The 21,414-nt window shown below is 46.0% G+C and overlaps 1 protein-coding gene across 2 annotated transcripts in view; it reads left to right on the forward strand.

Annotated features, from left to right (window-relative positions):
• Positions 1-17,520: 17,520 nt before the first annotated feature.
• Positions 17,521-21,414, forward strand: part of WDR89 (WD repeat domain 89) — a 95,255-nt gene continuing 91,361 nt past the window's right edge. The window contains exon 1 of one of the 2 annotated variants that reach the window (XM_054024808.1): positions 17,521-18,556. In XM_054024808.1, coding sequence (XP_053880783.1) covers positions 17,867-18,556 — 690 coding nt within the window. In that variant the 5' untranslated portion in view covers positions 17,521-17,866. The remainder of the gene's footprint in view (positions 18,557-21,414) is intronic. The other variant, XM_054024816.1, reaches the window with a different exon arrangement.

A 21,414-nucleotide genomic window follows, 5' to 3' on the forward strand; every position in this document is an offset into this window, starting at 1 on the left:
GAAGGACTCCGTTTGTCTTCAGTGGGTGCTGGAGCAGGCTTTCAGGCACAGTTCTTTCCTTGTCCCTGCCCCCATTCTCAGAGGGAAATAATTTGCTATAGCTCTTTGCCAGGTACAGGTTATTTCCCTTTTCACTGGCTCAGCTCTGTTTGCTGACCCACTGCAGAGTAGGAGTGAAGGCTTTCCCCAGTCCCCTCTCCACCCCATCTCTGCCCATTTACTCATGGCTGTGGGTAGCAGCAGTTTTATGGAGCTCCCTTTTCCACAACATACCTAGAACAGAGATTCTGGGTGTGGGTCTTAATCCCTTGCCTGGCTGTGCAAGGTGTGTCAATCTGATCCAGTCCAGCTCTCTCTCAATGACCATCAGTCTGTTATGATGAGATCCAACCACTGAACCCCATGTGCTGCTAAGAAGCTCCCTGGGTCATGGTGAAGAAGCAAGTGGCGACCACTCTGTGGAAGCTGGCAGCTCCAGACTGCTACTGATCAGTCATGAATCAGTTTGGAGTTGGGAAGTCCACCTGGGGTTTCCAGTGATATAAGTGTGCAGGGTCATTAATCGTGTCCTGCTACGAAGGACTGTGAGTCTGGGCAATGTGAGGGGAAATGGCAGATGGCTTTGTGACAATAAGATTCCCAAACTATGGCAGAGCAATAGATGGTATTGCAGGGGTCCTTTCACTGACATTAATGGTGGTCAGGAAAAGCACATAGTGCATGAATCTGCAGAAAAACTGGCTTGTATAGAAAGTTGCAAGCTAGGACTTTCTTTCCAGACCAGAAGATTCCAATTGGGGATGTGGAAATACCAGTTGTGACACTGGGAGACCCAGCCTACCCCTTGATCCCATGGCTCACGAAGCCTTACACTGGAAACCTTGATTGCAACAAGGAGTGCTTCAACAACAGGCTCAGCAGTGCAGAACGACCACTGAATGTGCCTTTGGCAGATTAAAGGGTCACTGGCGCTGCTTTTTGGCAGGTTAGACCTCAATGAGGAAAATATTCCCATGGCCATAGCATCCTGCTGTGCTCTGCATAACATTTGAGAAGCTAAGGGGGGAAAAGTTTCTGCAAGGGTGGAGCATTGAGGTGGATCAACTGGCAGCTGCTTTTGAGCAGCCAGATACCAGGTCTGTTAGAGAGGGGGCTAGGAATCAGGGAGGCTTTGAAGGAACATTTTGACAATGAGCCCCAGTAATGTGTCTTTCTGTAATCCATTGAGCCAAGCATTGTTTTCTAGCACTGTTGAATGACCCTGGTAATTGTAGTCTACAAATGTGTCGATTGCCACTGTATATGAATTTCAGCAGCAACCACCATGTCTAGGACACAGATTCTTTTTTTTTTTTAATAAGTAAATTTTTATTAAACAGGTTTATAAACATTACTATTTCCTACAAGAAACATACCCACGAACAGCACTTTTTGAAATGAGGCTCTCACAACTGGGTGTATGTCCAGCTGTCATTGGGAAACATGTCCCGAGGGGTGGAGTGCATGAGGTATAGCGACTGCCTGGGAACATGTGAAGAATGTGTGTGGGGAGTTTGAGGAGGGAATGGAAGGCAGTTCTGTGTGGGCTGCAGGGGGAGGCAAGCATGAATGTGTTCTACCTGCAGCACAATCAGGGACCTCAGCATGTCAGTTTGGTCCTCAAGCAGCTGTATCATCCACTCCTGCCCGTTTCCCCTCCTGGCTATCCATTTTCAGTTTTTCATTGAATATCTCCCTCCATGCTCTCTGCTCGCAATCAGCTTCATCAGACAATTACAGCACCTCTGTGCCATTCTATACCTTGGGGGAGCATACTGTAACCCCCATATTCCTCATTTTCATATAATCGTGATCTTACATATAAAGCATGCCTTGTAAGGTATCACGGGAAAGGTTATGATCTGCTGAAAGTCATTTCTCTATCCATATATGTGTATCATTAATGCATATGAAGTTATGAGAATTGTGTTGTATGGTGGTCACTAAAGCATGTTGTAAGTTGGGGAATCAGCCAGATATTAGCTCCCCAGAGGCAACAGCAAGGCAAGTAACCAATACCCAGGCGGGGTATAACCCATCAACAGCCATTATCCAGCAAGGGAGCTACAATGCAATGACTCACCTGCATGAGGCCACACCAGGGGAATTGCTCAACCTTGCTTGGAGAGACTTCCATACATTCCTGGACTTGTACTCCCCAAGCACATGGACTGAGCGTATAAAACAGAGAGTGGACACATACTGGGCCCTTCTCCTACCCCCACCTATGCTGCAAGTAACCAAGACACTGAGCAGAAGACAAGACTCCAACACAGGAGATTGGCCCAGGTATAAAGAACAAACCTGTATATTAAGGACTGCAATATCCAGTGGGGTGAGAAAAACTGCTTAATCTAGTTGCTGCCCAGTCTAATAGGGTTGAGAGTTTAGACTGCGTGCTTATATTTTATTTTCTTTTGATAACCACTCTGACTTGTTATGCCTTGACTTATAATCACTTAATATCTATCTTTATAGTTTAAATCTGTTTGTTTATTCTACCTGAAGCAGTGCATTTGGTTTGAAGCATGTCAGAGATCCCCCTTGGGATAACAAGCCTGGTACATATCAATTTCTTTGTTAAATTGACAAACTCATATAAGCTTGCAGTGTCCAGCGGGCATAACTGGACATTGCAAGATGGAGGTTCCTAGGGTTGTGTCTGGGACCGGAGATATTGGCTAGTGTCATTCGGTTGCAAGTAGCTGGGAGCAGCTTACATGCCAGAGGCTGGGTGTGAACAGCCCAGGAGTTGGGTTCTCACAGCACAGCAGGGTAAGGCTGGCTCCCAGAGTCAAGGATTGGAGCGACCTAGCAGAACACCGGTCCAGATAACACCAGAGGGGAATGTCACAACCTCCCTAAACATGTCTTCCTTACTCCTCCTGGTTCGTCTCCTTATCAGACAGAGGCAGTGTGCAGGAGGAGACCCTCAAGGGCACATCTGCAGAAGCAAAAGAAACAATAGAGAGAGTGCACTCACAGCCTTGATTCATAGATATTATGCACGTCACTTTCTCATTTTCCCTTTGCAGACACACAGCATGATGAGAGGCCTAAGCCTGGTGAGTTTCACCCGCGGGGGGGGGGGGAAGGGGCAAGATGGGACAAATGGTGGGGTGGTTTCCAAGGGGGAACACTACGAATACCTAGGGACACTATTCTGAATACTGGGACTGTTTTCCACAGGCAGAGGTGATAGAAGCTGATATTTTGCACCTGAGGGTAAGTGAGGATGCCAGGGTGCAGCTCCTGCATGCATGATTTTAGTAAAGCTTTTGATACTGTCTCGCATGACCTTTTCATAAACAAACTAGGGAAATGCAAGCTAGATGGAGCAACTATAAAGTGGGTGCAAAAACCATTCCCACAGAGTAGTTATCAGTGATTCACAGTCAGGCTGGAAGGGCATAACAAGTGGAGTCCCGCAGTGATCAGTTCTGGGACCGGCTGTGTTCAACATCATCATCAAGTATTTAGATAATGGCATAGAGAGGATACTTATGAAGTTTATGGACGATACTAAGCTGGGAGGAGTTGCAAGTGCTTTGGAGGATAGGATTAAAAGCCAAAATGATCTGGACAAACTGGAGAAATTATCTGAAGTACATAGGATGAAATTCAATAAGGACAAAGTACTTCATTTAGGAAAGAACAATCAGTTGCACACAGACAAGATGAGAAATGACTGCCTAGGAAGGAGAGCTGCAGAAAGTGATCTGAGGGTCATAGCGGACCACAAGCTAAGTATGAGTCAGCAGTGTAACACTGCTGCAAAAAAGGCGAACATCATCCTGGGATGTATTAGCAGGAGTGTTGTAAGCAAGACACGAGAAGTAATTCTTCCGCTGTACTCCGCGCTGATTAGGCCTCAACTGGAGTATTTGTGTCCAGTTCTGGGTGTCACATTTCAGGAAGGATGTGGACAAATTGGAGAAAGTCCAGAGAAGAGCAATAAAAATGATTAAAGGTCTAGAAAACATGACCTATGAGGGAAGATTGAAAAAACTGGGGTGGTTTAGTCTGGAAAAGAGAAGACTGAGAGGGCACATGATAACAGTTTTCAAGTACATTAAAGTTTGTTATAAGGAGGAGGGATAGGAGGATAGGTCAAGAAGCAATGGGCTTAAATTGCAGAAAAGGAGGTTTAGGTTAGACATTAGGAAAAACTTCCTAACTGTCAGGGAGGTTAAGTACTGAAATAAATTGCCTAGGGAGATTGTGGAATCTCCATCACTGGAGATTTTTAAGAGAAGGTAAGACAAACACCTCTCAGGAATGGTCTAGATAATACTTAGTCCTGCCATGAATGCAGGGGACTGGACTAGATGACCTCTCAAGGTCCCTTCCAGTCCTATGGTTCTATGTGGCTTCAGTCTGGGTCCGTAGGCTGCTTGCCAGAAGTAATTGCTGATTGGCACAGCAAAGTTTCCTACCGTGGGAAGAAACAATACATGACCTCCCAAGGAACCTGTGGCAGAGGATTGCAGAATACCTTCAGGAAAATTCCCAGAGATCTCTATGGAGGATTCCCAGGACATTCTGGTGTGCATTAACAAACTTTTCTGCTGTGCCCCCTCTGTCTAGCTGCACAGGGGAATGAGAAGTAGATGCAAACGGTGCTAGAGTTGGTTATTTTTATCCCTCTTCTACCCTTTTTTTCCCCTCTTTTTTTTTAAAAAAAAGAAAAAAGTATCATGTCCTCCTGCAGTATCAAAGCACAATGAGTACCCCCCCTCTCCTGCATCAGGAGCACCAGAGGTGGAGTGCTTGGACTGTTTAGACCCCCTCCGGAGTTGAAAAGAGGTCCTGGCTCGCCACACCACCGGATGACCCGCTTGCCTGTCCCTCATCCTCCTCCAAGTCCCTTTTCTTGTCCACCACTTTGTCCTTGGTGTTCACTCTGCTGAAGTATCCATGGAGCTCTTGGTGGTGGAGGTGGGGTCGCCGCCAAGGATGGCATGCAGCTCCTTGTAGAAGTGGCATGTCTTTGAAACCACACCAGAGCAACAGTTGGTCTCCCTTGCTTTCTGGTATGCCTGCCTCAGCTCCCTGATCTTAGCACGGCACTGCTGTGTGTCCCTTTTGTGCCCCTTCTTCTTCATGCCATGAGCAATCTGCCCTTAGGTATTAAAGCTCTTATGGCTGGGGGAGAGCTGCACCTGCACAGCCTCCTCTCCCCACAGACCCAGTAGATCCAACAATTCCGGTGGACTCCAGCTGGCAGCGTGTTTGCTGCAGGAAGCCAGCATGTTCAGCTGGGATGATGCAATGTGAGTTGTCCACGCTGAGCAAACCGAAAGAGGAATTTCAAAAATTCCTGGGGCTTTAAAGAGGGAGGGGTGTATGCCTGTGTATGTGGCTGCAGGGCATCAGAGTTCAAACTGGTGATCAGAGTGGTCATGATGGGTATTGTGGGATACCTCCTGGAGGCCATTTAGTGCACCATAAGCAATGCTCTGACAGTGCATCGCTCTAACTTTGTCCTCAAAAGCTCTATGCCTCTGGTCGAGGTGGTTTTATTATGTCAGCATAGCGGAAGGGTTAGATCAGTGGGAGGAGCATTGCAGTGTGTACACCTCCACTGTTTCTGTCTTGTCAACAAAGGGGCCCTTTGTTGATAAAACTGTGTAGTGTAGACATGGCCTTAGAAAGCACTACCTTTTAAAACAGACTCTGTTCCTCTTTGGGTGGGGGAGAAACTGCAGCTCGCTCAGCCATGCGCTTAGCCTGGGGAAGGTGAGGAATTCCAGCCACCTCCCTTCTCCCCAGACATGTTTCTGAGTACAGAGTCCATTCAAAGTCAATGGCCCTGCTGGTGGTAACCCCATTGTTTCACCAGGGGAAAGCCATTCAGTGCAGATAGCCCTTGGTAGCTGTGTCACAGCTTTCCAGATACAGCTTCCTCTGACACTACGTGTCAGGTTCCGGCTATGAAACAGATGAATTAATCCACAGTGATGGTTACAATTATAAATAGCGTTCATAAACCCAAATGGAATTCATACCTGGACACAGACATGAACCCAAACTGTCACATCTCTCCCCCATTGAAGATGAGCTGAGCCAGAGTGGTCTACAAGCAGCCTAGAGAAGTTCTCACATCTTATGAGAGAACACCAGCTACCACACTGATATGCCCTTTTACATGAATCACCTCCCTATCATAATCCTGGCATGCCAGACTCCATTTTAGCAGTTTGACATTAGACTCTCTCGACCTGAGAAACATGCTTTTCCAGGTCTATTAAATATCCATCTATTACATCCATACATGTCAAGGCAAATTTCACCATCCCAGATATTCATACAATTAAATATCCTGTGATGTTGGGTAGCGTATCTCTAAGTTGTTTAGCTTGTCAGACAGAAAGTCTGGGGGAGGGGTGCTGCAGAAGCCCGTGTTTTGTTATAAAGAGGTATGTGAGGAACTGAATCACTACTACACTATATGGTACCAGGGGTAAATAAAAATTTAAGAAAAGAATCTGAGTGGAAAAATGGAGAAGTTAAAAGCTCCACCAGACCTGAAACTCCCTGGAAATATGGAAGATATTTAAACTGCACTTCACTTTCTATCTGCAAGCACTGGGTGCCAGCAAAAAGAAAGATAATCAGGAAGTAGCCTTAATTTTGACAACAGCAGGTTCTGATGCACTTGATGCATTTAACAGCTTTCGGTTAATTCAGGAATAGGAAGCTACCTATGAAACTGTACTGGATTAACTTTAGGGTTGTGACTATTTGGGGGTTCTCTCTCTACTACTTCTGAATTGTGGATTATTTAATGAAATTATATCATGAAATTACTGTGTAATGGAGAGTCTGTATGTATGTGGATCACACCATGAGTTAGCAGGACTGTCAGAGACAATGGTGAGCGATCAGCTCTCAGTGAAGATCTAGTCAAAGTAAAACACCTTGGGACAACAGGTTTGCTCTAGGTGGGAGAAGATGCTTCCTCTGCTTGTCTGAAGGGAGTGGAGAGTTGGGAGTAATGGAAAGTTACCAGGAGGTGAACAAAAGAGACCAGGAAGGGTTTAGAATAAAGGAACACACAGGAACAGGGGGTCAGAAAGAAGACACATGGGGCAGGAAGAAGCAAGGTCACAGAAACAGGGATGAGGCTTCATGACGGAGAGAGCCCAACTAGCATGCAACAAACAGCCTGCATCAGGTGAGAACAGCTTGCTTGCCTGCCTTCCTGGACCCAGATGGTTCCCCAAGGACTCAGAAGAGAAGGGGGAGACAGAAAGTGAGGGACAATGCAGTTTCAGATGTTTATTGTTTTGTATGATCGCTACTCTCCTGTGCTTTACATGATTAAGGATAAAAGTGCATAAAGGTATTAGACTGGGCAAAGTGTGTGTGTTGTCTGCTTTACAACTACTGTGTGTCCCTGAAGGAGTTAAACTGTAAATCTTTGGAGTGGAGTTCTGGGGGATGGGTGTATTTTAGGAGCGTGACAGATCCCCGCTGTGCCCAGAGGTGCTAGGCAGCTGGACAGCATGTTCCAACACTCACAGAGTGATGTCAGATAGGTCTGCTCCCTGAAAGTGTGCTAGGGACCCTGAGATTGGGACAGTGGCTGGAGCCTGAAACACCCTGGGGAGCCAGAGCACAGAGGCTTGCATTCCCCTGACAGCAGTTCTAGCGGAAGGCCAGGAGGAGTGCTCATAGGGTCTCTGACAGGAGTACAAAGGGAAAGTAAAACAAAAGAATTTGTGACTGATTTAATACTGACGAGCCAATCTTACCACTTTGGGAGAACTAATTGAGCCCCTAATAAGAGATCAGATTGTGACTAGAATCTAGAACAAACAAACAAACAAAAATCCTTCAGCCAGAGACTACAGAAGACCCAGAATTAACCCTTTACAAAACAATTAGAATTTGCCAAGTAAGAGAACTCAGCCAGTCCAGAATGACGCTCATGCAGGGTGTACAGTGCTCTGGTGCTGTAAACATGATAGCGAATCCAAAATACAACAAGAATAAAGACTTGAAGCAGAAAGGAATGGAGCTGAAAGCCAGATTTAATCAAGGAGCTAAAAACCAGATTTAATTAAGAACAGCTCATGGAACAGCAGATGCTGTGACAATCAGCACAAGTCAGGACAGTGCCTGGTTTATGGGAAGAAATGTAATGGATCACCTGACTTTACAAGATATTGCAAGCTCCAGCAGAGTATGCACAGTGTGGACAAAAAGCATGACAGCACCACTAGCTCACATGAATTTTTCATAGGAGCAACAGACACCATTAGAAGCAGAAGATGAATGGACTGTCAACCCGAAAATAAATGCAATATTTATTCATTTTAATTTGGACTGTAGTGCAAAAGCCAGTGTGTTGTCAGAAACAAAGAAAAGCCACAGGTAGTGAATGGTAAATAGGTAAAACCCAGAGCTTCCAGGGGCAAGCTTATCCCACTGAAGGATTAGAGCTGAAAGAGCCCAACCACCACACAATTCATGCCTCTATGAAAGTTCTGCTCACCCAAAGGAAGAGACTAAAAGTGGAGCTGGAAGGCTCATTGCTCTGTGAACCATAGAGAGAGCAGAAGCACCTATAGAGTCAGGACAGTCGGTCGTTACAGAAATTTAAAAAAAAAAAAAAAAATGGAACCCTTCACTTGCATATAGAGTCAAAAGAATTAAATAAATATATAAAAAGGGAACATTTCCCACTACCTAAAAGGGGAGAAATTTTGGAGGATATGGCTGATGCCAGGTATTTTTCTACAGTAAGGCTTTGCTTATACTAGACAGTTTTGTCAACGAAAGTCAGCTTTGGTTGACAAAACAGTGGAGATATACACACTACAGTGCTCCTCTTACCAATGTAACTACCCTGCTATGCTAACATAATAAAACAACAAGCACCATAGAGCTTTTAGCGACACAGTTAGAGCGACAGAGTCAGTGTAGACACCTCACTTGGTTATGTCCAGGAGGTGTCCCACAATGCCCCTCATGACTGCTGTAGTCAGCAGTTTGAACTCTGCAGCCCTGAAGGTACACAGGCAGGGCCAGCTCTAGGTTTTTTGCTGCCCCAAGCAAAACAAAACAAAAAAAACCCACAAACAAACAAAAAACCCTCAGAGTGTAACTGCCGAAGCAAAAAAATAAAACAAAAAACACAACAACCCAGAATGCCACCCCTGGAATTGTGCTACCACAACCACCAGGAATGCCGCCCCGGGAATTCTGCCACACCAAACCCATGCTTGGTTTGCTGGTGCCTAGAGCCGGCCCTGTACACAGGGATGCCCCACTGTGGAACTATGTACCTCAAAGCAGCCCTGGAATCCCCATATTCACCATTGTCATATAATTATGATATGTTTTGTACAAAGTATGCCTTGTGAGGAATCATTTTGAAAGTCTTGATCTGTTGAACATTAACATTCTGTTGGCTTGGGTAGTGAGTTGAGACTCACCGATGCACCACCTCCTGCTGGTCATCTTGGAAATTAGCTCAACTCCAGCTTCAGAGGCCCTTTGCTGGCCAGTGGCTCACCTACCTCAGGCCCTGGTATCTCCCCCAGACCCTGGTGCCATTTACCTCAGGATTCTGCCCCAGCAGTACCCCCACACTCTGGGTCTCCCCTCCCAGGGGAACCCCCAACCCTCTAAACCTACTTTGCTTCAGTGGCTACTGCCAGTCATCATCTAGCCCCTGCTCACTGGGGCAGACGGCAGTCTGTAATGGCCACTCATCATTGACAAGGGGTTCCAAGCAGCTGCCTCTGCCTATTCCCAAGCGGTATCTCTGCAGCCCCAGTACCTCTGTAGGCCTTCTTCAAGATCTACAGCCTGGGGTTTTACCAGGCTGGAGCTCCCCAGCTCCCTTGCCCTATTCCCCAGCACTGCTCCACTTCAAGTACCTTGCTCCCGGACAGCTAGCCCTTCCCACTCCAGGGCTAAAGTAAGACTCCTTCAGCTCCTGGCCCCTAACCCTCTTATAAGGGCCTGATGGGCCCATCTATCCCTGCACTGGGCTGCAGTCTACTGAATCCCGGCTGCTCTTTGTTTCACGTTGCTGTTTTCACATATTTTATCTCCCTTTGCTGGCAGTTTTTAAAGTTAATGAGACAAGGTGGGTGAGGTAATATCTTTTATTGGACCAACTTCTGTTGGTGAGACAGAGAAGCTTTCGAGCTTACATTGACCTCTTCTTCAGGTCTGGGAAACTTACTCAGAGTATCACAGCTAAATGCAAGATGGAACAGCATTTCTCAAATGTGGCCACTGTGGCTGCATGTGGCCACCAGGGGCTTTTCTTGTGATCACAGCCTCCTGGGCAGTCATGGGGGGCATGGGGCAAAGCAGCAGCCCCTCCCCTGGGGCCATCAGCAGGGGCTGGTCCATGTTCCCTTCAGAAGCCACAAACACTGTAGGAGCCTGCAGCCAGCATGAGTTCGCCATCTTCCTGGGGATGATGGGGCTTGGGCTTCAGCCCTGGAGTGGCGGGCGGCAGGCAGCAGGCTCAGGTCATGTGGCGGCAGGCTGCATCCCGCACCCGCAGGGCTTTGGGTCCAGCTCTGGGCTCATCCCCCACATGTCGCCCCGGCCCCTGCTGCCTCTTCCAGTCCCCAGCCATGCAGCAGGACTCCAGACTCCTGTCCTGGGCTCACCCCCTCATCGTCTCTGACCTTGTTGCCTCCCATCTCCCCTGAGCCCCTACCCACTCCCCATCCAGGGCTTAATTTGTTCTCCAACTTGCCAGGGCTGAGTACGTCTGCTGTGAAAAGTGATATTGTTAATATCATTCACAGCCTCCCAGCTAGCTAGCAAGTCTGCTGTGAAAAATGATATGAACAAATATACAAATGTCACTTTTCACAGTAGCAGATTTACTAGCTAGCAAGTCTAAAAAAAAAAAGGCAATTAAAAATAGCAAAACATGCAAAGCACCTTATTTGTGTTTCTACTCTGTTTAGAGCCAGTAAAGAAGAGACAACTAAATTATTTTTAATTATTGAGTCTGCAAAAAAACAACAACACCTACATAAATTACAATGATTTGGACACGTATATGTGCATTCCCCCCACCCCCCAAAGTTAATTAAGTATTTTAGGGAAAATTGTTAGAGTGGCCACCAGCAAGAGTTGAGGTCACCCAAAAATTTGTTGTGAGAACCTCTAGCATAAGTAGATAACACATCTCAAGAGACCATTAGCTGTGACACTCTGAGTAAGTTTCCCAGACCTGAAGAACAGGTCAGTGTAAGCTCGAAAACATGTCTGTCTCATCAACAGAAGCTGGTCCAATAAAAAGTATTACCTCACCCACTTTGTCTCTCTAATTTCCTTGGACCCACATGACAACAAGAACATTGCATACATCTTTAAAACTTAATATCCAGTCATTTATCTTCCATTCTATCTCCAAATATCTACACACATACACCTCTGTCCCAATATAACGCTGTCCTTGGGAGCCAAAAAATCTTATCGCGTTATAGGTGAAAGCATGTCATATCGAACTTGCTTTGATCCGCCGGAGTGTGCAGCCCCGCCGCCCTGGAGCGCTGCTTTACCGCATTATATCTGAATTCATGTTATATCGGGTCACATTATATTGGGGTAGAGGTGTATGTTGACAGTTCTTGATAGTCTATTCATGCCAAATGATATGCCTGCTGCCTATATGACTCTTACCCAGTCCCCTGTCTCAGGAAAGAAATGAACCCCTTCAATCCCAGCGGCTAACAATTCCAAAGTGAGTTGGGAAACTGTGTTATGTATATTTTGTATACAAATAATACAGAAATTTCTCACAGCTTCCACACAGACACACTTTCTAGAGCATTTGACAAACATGCAGTGGAGCAAAGTCCAGAGCTATACATTGCACACGCCAATTTGATTTCAAAAACCCTGTGCAGTCTCAGACAAAATGTAGACTGTGATTGCCAGAGCAACAGCTCAGGATGAGAAACTTGCAGTAAGTGATTAAGGATATTAGCACAGGGAGGCCAGGACAGCATGTTCCCAGTCCCTAATACAAATTTAGAGGGGAGCTCTCAGTCCTAGATAGGGTTTTGTTTAAAGATACCTGAATGGTGATGCCTAAGGTGTTACTGAAAAATATTTTTAAAAGGATACATGAAGGTCATTTAGGGACTGAAAAATCTAAGAGGAGGGCAAGACACTGTTAATTTGAAAGACAAAAGTGTCACCTTGAAGAAGCTGTCATTGCTTGCTGCATCGGCCAAAAATACAGGCCAAGTCAGGCAAAGAGCCTATGTTGGTGGCTTCCTGGAGCAAAGTAGGCATAAAGGCCACAGTGTAGTAGGCATGAGTTTAAACCCTAATTTTACTGTGAATTGCTTAGAGATTTAATTGCTGGTCCCCACTATCCCTAATCCAATGGGTTGAGTGAATGCTCTAACCAATGGTCTGTAGGATATATGGGGACAAACCCCATCTATTTTACCAGTGGGGCCTAATCCAGTAGGCATGCTCAGAGCACACCTACCTGACCAGGCCCTGCAGGCAAGATAGGTGGAGGACTATCTAGTTTGAGAAGCTCACTAAGCGTTAGGTGTGAGCTAGAGGTCAAGTAGCTCCTTGGCATCAGGATTTAAGTCATTTAAGGCATGCTCACTGGAGGAAATATAGGCACCAGGATGGGGAAGCAAGATTACTGTAGTGATCTGACAGAGAGAACTCCTCCAATATGGGCCCATTCATTATTTGTCTTCATTTATTTTTTTGTTTTTGTGTTTGTTATACTGAAAATAACAATTTGTGCTTCACATATGTATATAACTGGCAGGTCATTAAAGTTCTTTGCATTCCCAAGACCAGGTGCAAGTGAAAACTTCTGAAAAATAAGAGACCTTGACAATGATCTTCTGATTCTGAAGTAAAGTATTCACTGTTTTAACAAGTTTTGTGCTTTTGGTTTTGCTGCTACTTGGAGCTCATCAAATTCATGTTATTTGGAACATCAGTTTTTGGCCTATCTGGTTTAGCCAGCAAAGTCAGATTTTTGACATAGCCAGTGAACTTTCCTGATCATACTTATCATACTACAGCATTTTAACAGTGTGCAAACAGTGATGCCCTGACTGAAAAGTTTTGCAATTCTATAGCACACCAATCATTTAGGAAAAATTTAATAAAAGCAAGCAATGTGTGAAAGAAAAATGTGAAACTGTAAATAGAGTTGTGCAAATAAATGTTTTGGTTTGTTGGCAGCAGTGAAAAATTGAAAAAAATTGTTTCAGGTCGACCTGAAATGAAAATTTTTTGGTGAACTGAAAAGTAAAAGAAAAATTTGTTTGGGGCTGAAATAAATGTTTCATTTGACCCAAAATAAAACATTTTGTTTCTATTTTGAACTCAAAACATTTTTACAAATAAAATGGAAGGAAATTTTGAAAGTCATTTTGAAAATGTCAAAACACAACATTTCTATTTTGTCAGAATTTTCTTTTTGTTTGGCTTTCTTTTTTTCCAGATGAAACAATTAGGCAAATTCTGCACAAATTTAGTGAAATATTAATCTGCATTTTTCACAAAAAACTTTCCATAGAAACTTGTGTTTCAAGAATAATTGTATCATTCAGACCAGATTCAGTATCTGAGGATTGAAGCAGTTAGTGTCATCCCTCTTTATTGCAGTGTGTAAAGTTCACAGCGTAGTGATCAGGAGACAAATGGACAAAACTGCCTATTCTTTTTTCTCATTTGCATTCTCTTCTCATTCTTTCAAAACTGCCTATTCTCTTTGCTTCCTGTAGAGTAAGATAATTGTTGGACCTTATCTAAATAAAGTGCTACATTGGTTCATTATGTATTTTGCTAAACATATCTGGATTCCTGTAAGTTCCAAATGCAGAAGTAATCACTGGAATTCATGAGTGATGACTTTCTTGTAGAGAGATATGGTTAATTTTAATACTTCGGATTGCTTACTAAGATAGTAAGGTACAAGGTTCAGTACTGGAGAGCAATGGACAGCCAGGGCAGATCCCAGAGCACCCAGAGTTATATGGTCATAGAATCATAGAATCATAGAATATCAGAGTTGGAAGGGACCTCAAGAGGTCATCTAGTCCAACCCCCTGCTCAAAGCAGGACCAATTCCCAGCTAAATCATCCCAGCCAGGGCTTTGTCAAGCCGGGCCTTAAAAACCTCCAAGGAAGGAGACTCCACCACCTCCCTAGGTAACGCATTCCAGTGTTTCACCACCCTCCTAGTGAAATAGTTTTTCCTGATATCCAACCTGGACCTCCCCCACTGCAACTTGAGACCATTGCTCCTTGTTCTGTCGTCTGCCACCACTGAGAACAGCCGAGCTCCATCCTCTTTGGAACCCCCCTTCAGGTAGTTGAAGGCTGCTATCAAATCCCCCCTCATTCTTCTCTTCTGGAGACTAAACAATCCCAGTTCCCTCAACCTCTCCTCATAAGTCATGTGCTCCAGACCCCTAATCATTTTTGTTGCCCTCCGCTGGACTCTTTCCAATTTTTCCACATCCTTCTTGTAGTGTGGGGCCCAAAACTGGACACAGTATTCCAGATGAGGCCTCACCAATGTCGAATAAAGGGGAACGATCACGTCCCTCGATCTGCTGGCAATGCCCCTACTTATACAGCCCAAAATGCCGTTAGCCTTCTTGGCAACAAGAGCACACTGTTGACTCATATCCAGCTTCTCGTCCACTGTGACCCCTAGGTCCTTTTTTGCAGAACTGCTACCTAGCCATTCGGTCCCTAGTCTGTAGCAGTGCATGGGATTCTTCCGTCCTAAGTGCAGGACTCTGCACTTGTCCTTGTTGAACCTCATCAGGTTTTTTTTGGCCCAATCTTCTAATTTGTCTAGGTCCCTCTGTATCCGATCCCTACCCTCTAGTGTATCTACCACGCCTCCTAGTTTAGTGTCATCTGCAAACTTGCTGAGAGTGCAGTCCACACCATCCTCCAGATCATTAATAAAGATATTAAACAAAACCGGCCCCAGGACCGACCCTTGGGGCACTCCGCTTGAAACCGGCTGCCAACTAGACATGGAGCCATTGATCACTACCCGTTGAGCCCGACGATCTAGCCAGCTTTCTATCCACCTTACAGTCCATTCATCCAGCCCATACGTCTTTAACTTGGCGGCAAGAATACTGTGGGAGACCGTATCAAAAGCTTTGCTAAAGTCAAGGAATAACACATCCACTGCTTTCCCCTCATCCACAGAGCCAGTTATCTCATCATAGAAGGCAATTAGGTTAGTCAGGCACGACTTCAAAACTAGCAAGATACCCTGCTCAATAAAGCAGATGCTGTATTCTGCGCAAGCTTCAGTCTCCAAATGGTTTTAAGGCATAGCCCCATGTAGCGCAAATTGCAATAGTCTAATCTTAACACTACAAAAGATGAACAACAGTGGCAAGATCTACTTCTGAAAAGAAAAGGTTGCAACCTTTTTAACCTATTTAAATAAAGTAGCAATAATTTAACTGAATCCTTTATCAGCTCTTCTGTTGTTTTGCCCAGGATTGATGTCAGGTTAATTGTCCTATAGATACTTATAGTAATAGGGTAGCTGGCCCCTTAAATGAGACTGAGCCTGGTTCTCCTGTTCCAGTCCAGGTTTGTCCTGAGGTGTACTGAGGAGGGCAGAGCTGCCCCTGGTAGCAGGGCCGGCTCCAGCATTTCTGTCGCCCCAAGCAAAAAAAATAAAAATAAAAAAAAAACCGCGATCGGCGGCGACAATTGGGGGGGAAAAAAAAGCCACGATCGGCGGCGGCAGTTCAGCGGCAGGTCCTTCGTTCCTAGAGGGAGTGAGGGACCTGCCGCCCCCGAATTGCCGCAGGTGCTGCTCCTCTCCCTTGGCCGCCCCAAGCACCTGCTTGTTAAGCTGGTGCCTGGAGCCGGCCCTGCCTGGGAGTTCTAAATGAGAGTTCAGACAGCTGAGAGGGAGGAGTCCAGAACTGGAGCTCTGAATTGGGGAGCAGTTAGAATTCCCTAGAGAGCAATGGAGCCTGAGCAGGCAGGTAAAAGCTGAAGGCAGGAAGGTCACCTACAAATTTCTCCAGGCCAGAGAGAGGGCTGAAAGCTGGGAGCAGCAGAGGTAGATACCTGCTGGTTCTTTGAGCTGGAGGGCCAGAGAGGACTGAAGGCTGGGTAATAATGAAGGGGTAAGCCTAGCGGTGTCTCTGGGCAAGAACTGGAACAATATCTGGGAAGGAAATAGGGCAGAGAAGCACCCTAGGTAGAAGGGCTGGGATGAGGCACAGTGAAAGACCCCAGAGCCACACTTGAGAGCTGAGGTATGTATGGTGAGACACCCCAGAGCCATATTTGGTGTTGGACTGTTGAGACTAATATACTGTTTGCACTGCACTGGGAGAATTCTGCTTTATGGTAGTGGGACTTTTGGTAATAAATTAACCCCACAAAAGGGCTATTTATGTACTCCAAATGCTGTACAGTATCTGTACAGAGTTTATCTGATGAACCAAGAGGGAAACTGATGCAAGGAGCATTTGCAGGGCTGTCCTGAGACCACCACGGGACACGTGGGAGACAGCCTCAGGGTTTACACATCATCACACTTGCCCTTTTTGAACATTGGCACAACAATAGCTTTGTTATTATTAGGGTGACCAGACAGCAAGTGTGAAAAATCGGGAGAGGGGATGGGGGGTAATAGGAGCCTATATAAGAAAAAGACTCCAAAAATCGGGACTGTCCCTATAAAATCGGGACACCTGGTCACCCTAGTTATTAACCTTATTACCATAGGCCCAGGACTCAGCTGTGTTGGCTCATTTGAAGATTCTCTTTGTTTGATTTAAAACCATCTGCAGTCACTGCTATTGGTCTTTTTAGAAACTTGCCTTTATTTCATTAGTTGTTCTTTGAACCAGACATCCTTCCCCCTACTTCATTCCTTTTGGCCCTATAAGTCATTACTTTCAAGGCTCTTCTCCATGCTCGGTGGTGGCGTGTGTATTGGGGGGGTCTCGTCTCCCCCCAGTCCCTCTCCTCCCTACTGGGTGGCGGAGGGGGGGGGGTTGTGTGGAGAAGGAGGGCAGCTCTTCTCTCCCCCCCCCCCACTGGGTAATGGAGATGGGGGGGTGCGACGGAGGGCAGCTCTTCCCCTCCGCCCCGCCTCTATAGTGGGTGACGGAGGCGGTGTGGAGGGGCAGCTCTTTTCTCCCTACCCCTGCTGGGTAATGGAGACCGGGTGGGGGCGCCTCTCCCCCCGGCCCATGTCCTGCCTGCTGAGGGGCTGAAGTGCCTCTGCTCAGTGCCCACCCCCCACCCTTGAGCTTTTGTGGGCATCTCCACGTGACACTCGCGCAAGGGTGAAGCAGGCAGAGTTCATTGGCCGCTCCCGCGTTCAGAACCAAGTTGTGATTGGTCGCACTTTCTCCTAGAAGGGGGGACACAGCCAATCAGGAGGGCCTCGGGATGCTAGATCCGGCTTGCGCCGTCAGTGCTCTTACCTTAGAAGCAGAAGTTTGCGCAGGCCCCGTGGCGGGACCGCGCGCGCGGGGGGGCGGTGACTGGAGGAGGAGGGTGCGGGGGTGCGCGCGGCGGCGGGGCAGCCGGGCTCGGCTGAGTCAGGACGGTCACAGGAGGCAGCGGGGAGGGTGACCGACGGGCCGGAGCTGCAGCTGCGTAGAGGGAAGGAGCAACGGCCGGGCTGGGCGGGTTTCTAGGGTCGCGTAGAGGCTAAACCCCCTCCCCGCCTCAGGCCGCCCCCGCCGGCATAGCCCCCCCCCTGTGGGGAGTCACCCCTCGCCCTCCCCTCGGGGAGAGACCCCCCTCTCCCGGGAGAGACCCCCCGCAGCACCCGGCTCCCGGCATGGCTCTGCTCCAGCGCCTGGCCCGGCTCGCTGCCTACCTGCAGGACCCGCAGAAAGTGGCCGACTTCCAGCGTCTCTGCGGGGTGGAGGGGCCTCCGGGCTTGGCGGCCTCCCCGCCCCTCGCTGAGGAGAGCGGGGCGCCGGGGCCGTTAGCCAACGGCAGCTGCCCCGCCATGAACGGCGGAGGGGAAGGCGATGGGTGGCCCCGGCTCAGAGCCGCCGCTGGCGGGGAGAAGCGGCCCCCGAAGGGGCTGGGGAACGGGGCGATCCCCGAGGGAGCCGGCGGGGAGGGACCCCCGCAGCAGACCTGGGGGAGGAGGCAGCCGCGCCGCAACTCCCTGACCGGGGAAGCCGCCTGCCAGGAGATCGCCATCCGCAACCCCTTCCTCTATTATCTGTTCAACCTGGGCACGGAGCTGGGCAACGAGCTCTTCTACATCCTCTTCTTCCCCTTCTGCATCTGGAACCTGGACGCCTGGATGGGCAGGAGGCTCATCATCGTCTGGGTCTGGGTTATGTACCTGGGCCAGTGCACCAAGGATGTGATCCGCTGGCCACGGCCTGCCTCCCCTCCCGTGGTGAAGCTGGAGGTCTTCTACAACTCCGAGTACAGCATGCCCTCCACCCACGCCATGTCGGGCACTGCCATCCCTCTGGCCCTCGTCCTGCTCAGCTACGGCAGGTGGCAGGTAATGCCCGCCCTTCTTTTTCATAGCAAGATATGCGCTTCACTGCCTTACTGGGAGAGGTGAACTGGTTTGGATAAAATACCAAACCTGTTCTCCCCTTCCCCCCCCTCCCAATCTATTCCTAAAAATGAATGTGAACTTAACTTTTTGTTTGGTCATCCAGGTAAGGTCAGGAAAGAGACTGCTGGTATTTCCAGCTTTTATTTGAATCGTAACTATGTTCACAGTAAAAAGAACAGGAGTACTTGTGTTCTTTTTGCGGATACAGACTAACAGGGCTGCTACTCTGAAACCTGTCATTATGTTCACAGTGTGCTCTAAATCTCTGTCTGCACCCTGTTCTTATGAGACTTTTGTAGCCTCAAGTGGTTTGGGGAAACTTTGTACAAGCATCTGATCTTTTGGCAGGCTGATTGGTTTAATTGACTGACTGACAGAGCACCAGCTCTAATAAATTTGTTAGTCTCTAAGGTGCCACAAGTACTCCTGTTCTTCTTTTTGAGGAACTTTAGAGTTCAATGATAATCTTACTTTTGCTTCTGATTTACTACTTGGCCTTGGCATCTCCTTGAACTCAGTTTTAGTTTAATAATCTCTTATCTGGGTGTTGAAGAGGTAAATAATCCTCAAAGTGCTGCACAACTATAGAAGTACTAATTTTTATCAGGAACTGACTTCTGAACCTTTTCAGGTTTGCTCTTCTCTCATCTAAATCTTAATCTCAGGTATATTGCATCTTAAATCAACAAGGTCAATTTAAATGATAAATTGTACTCTATGGATAATTAGATCATGTCATGTTTTCAGTTGCGGTAGGTATTGCGGAAATGTTTGCTATTGAACATATTGCTAGAAAATTCTCTACCAGTACATGATCCTCGAGTTCTCTCGCACCACTTGCAGGGGCAGGTGAGCAACAAGAGTTTTTGGTGGTTTTTTTTGGTCATTCCTTGATAGCAAGTGTTATAGATGGACGTTTCAATGCACTGCATATTAAGTAACATTAATGTATTTGGAGGATACAGATCTCCTATATCCAGTTTATGTAAAAGGGGTTGATTTCTACTTGCAACATGTTTAGCATTTTCAGACTGTCTGCTGCCTGTACTGCTTTTCATATAACTGTATAACTTTTAAGAAGTGCAGCAAATTGCTATGAGATACTTTCAGCTTAGTGACTAAAGAACCCTTATCTTTTCAGTCAATGCTGTTAATGATCACTGGCTGTTTACTGTCATAGCATGATGCTTGTGGTTTTTATCTCAGTCTGTGAAATGGGTATTCTGAAAGGAGAGAGCTGGTTGAAGGTTCAGAAATGTGCAAGTATGGGGTTTAAATAAAGATTGAGATTCAAAGTGCAGTAACTAACCTTGGTAAAAGTCAGTCCACTCCCAAAAAGTGTAGTTATTTTGCATACCTACACTTTTTTTTTTTTTTAGCCAAAGGCCAAGTGCCTTCCACTACACACCAAGTCCCCACCCACTTGATGCGCACAGGCATCTGATAGATCAAGGTGTTAAGGTTTACTTTCTGAAATATATATATTCAGTTATTAGTCACTGTTTGTTTATAGTTTCACTATAAAGAGTGACTCATAAAAATGGACCTTATTCAACATGTGTATTCAGTCACAGTTACTTACTTTAGTGACAGAAAAATGTTTTATTGTCTTTTACCCCATTAGCACTGGAGAGCTGACAGTCTGAGAATGATCTGAGTTATATTACTTTCTGTATATCCCTAACAGAATAACTTACTAATGCCAGAGAGACAATGTGGGTGAGGTAATATATTTTATTGGACCAACGTCTGTTGGTGAGAGAGAAAAGCTTTTGAACCACACAGAGTTCTTTTTAGGTCTGGGAAAGGTACTCCGAGCATGACAGCTAAATGCAAGGTGGGACCAACAAGACTACAATTACATCGCATATGTTACTAATGCTAGTCAGTTATATCCATGTAAACCCTATGAAGGCAATACTGGTAGTGATTGTCAGAGTGACTTTGCAGCACTGGCAATCAGAGAAATAATATTTTTACTGGTAAACTAACTACATTTGTTATGAAAATTCAAGTGATGACAAACATGGGAATGCTTTGGTTTAGTTTGTTGTCACTATTCAGAGTAGAACCACGCTTAACCTTTTCAGTAAACCAGCATCTTTTAAATGGATTGCTCTGCCATCTCTTGATTCTATGAAAAACTTAATTTCATATGAAATTATTTGCTTGAATAGTAGAGCACACTGAAACTAAAGTTTATTCAGATAGTATCTGTCATCTGAAGAAGTCTGAACAATCAGACTAGGATGCTTCAGAAACTTTACAGAAAATTGATGCTGTGAATAAATGTGCTGGACTTCACAAAAGTTTGGGCAGTAACATTTAAGTAGTTTCATTGACACTTTTAAATATTTTTTATTTTTGTTGGGGAGAAGAGTTTGATTTATGTGGATCTCTGTGATTGGGCCTAGATATTGAGAATCTTCAGAATCTCAGTTTTGACTCTTAGTGCTTATTGTCTTATACTAGGCCTTTTATTGCAGCTTGACATCTAACCAAGGAGGATGGCAATGTTTTCTCCTTTTGAAGCCTATTTGTGCTGCTCATGAGTGCTGGCTATAAGGATTTGTTATGAAGCAGTTTAGAGGTTCTCTCTCTACTGTACAGTTGGGTGTACTGCATTCATAATAATTCCAGACTCTGCTAAAAGTTTGAACTCATGTCTCTTGTATAGTAATGAAGTGCTCTGTTGATGGATTTTGTTGCATTATGTATTATGAACTAAACTTTTTTAATAAAATGAATTTTTAGCACTAACTTCCCGAGCTAATATTTCCAAAGGAATATTTAAAATT

Source organism: Malaclemys terrapin, chromosome 4 (assembly GCF_027887155.1).
Source record: "Malaclemys terrapin pileata isolate rMalTer1 chromosome 4, rMalTer1.hap1, whole genome shotgun sequence".
NCBI classification, from domain to species: Eukaryota; Metazoa; Chordata; order Testudines; family Emydidae; genus Malaclemys; species Malaclemys terrapin.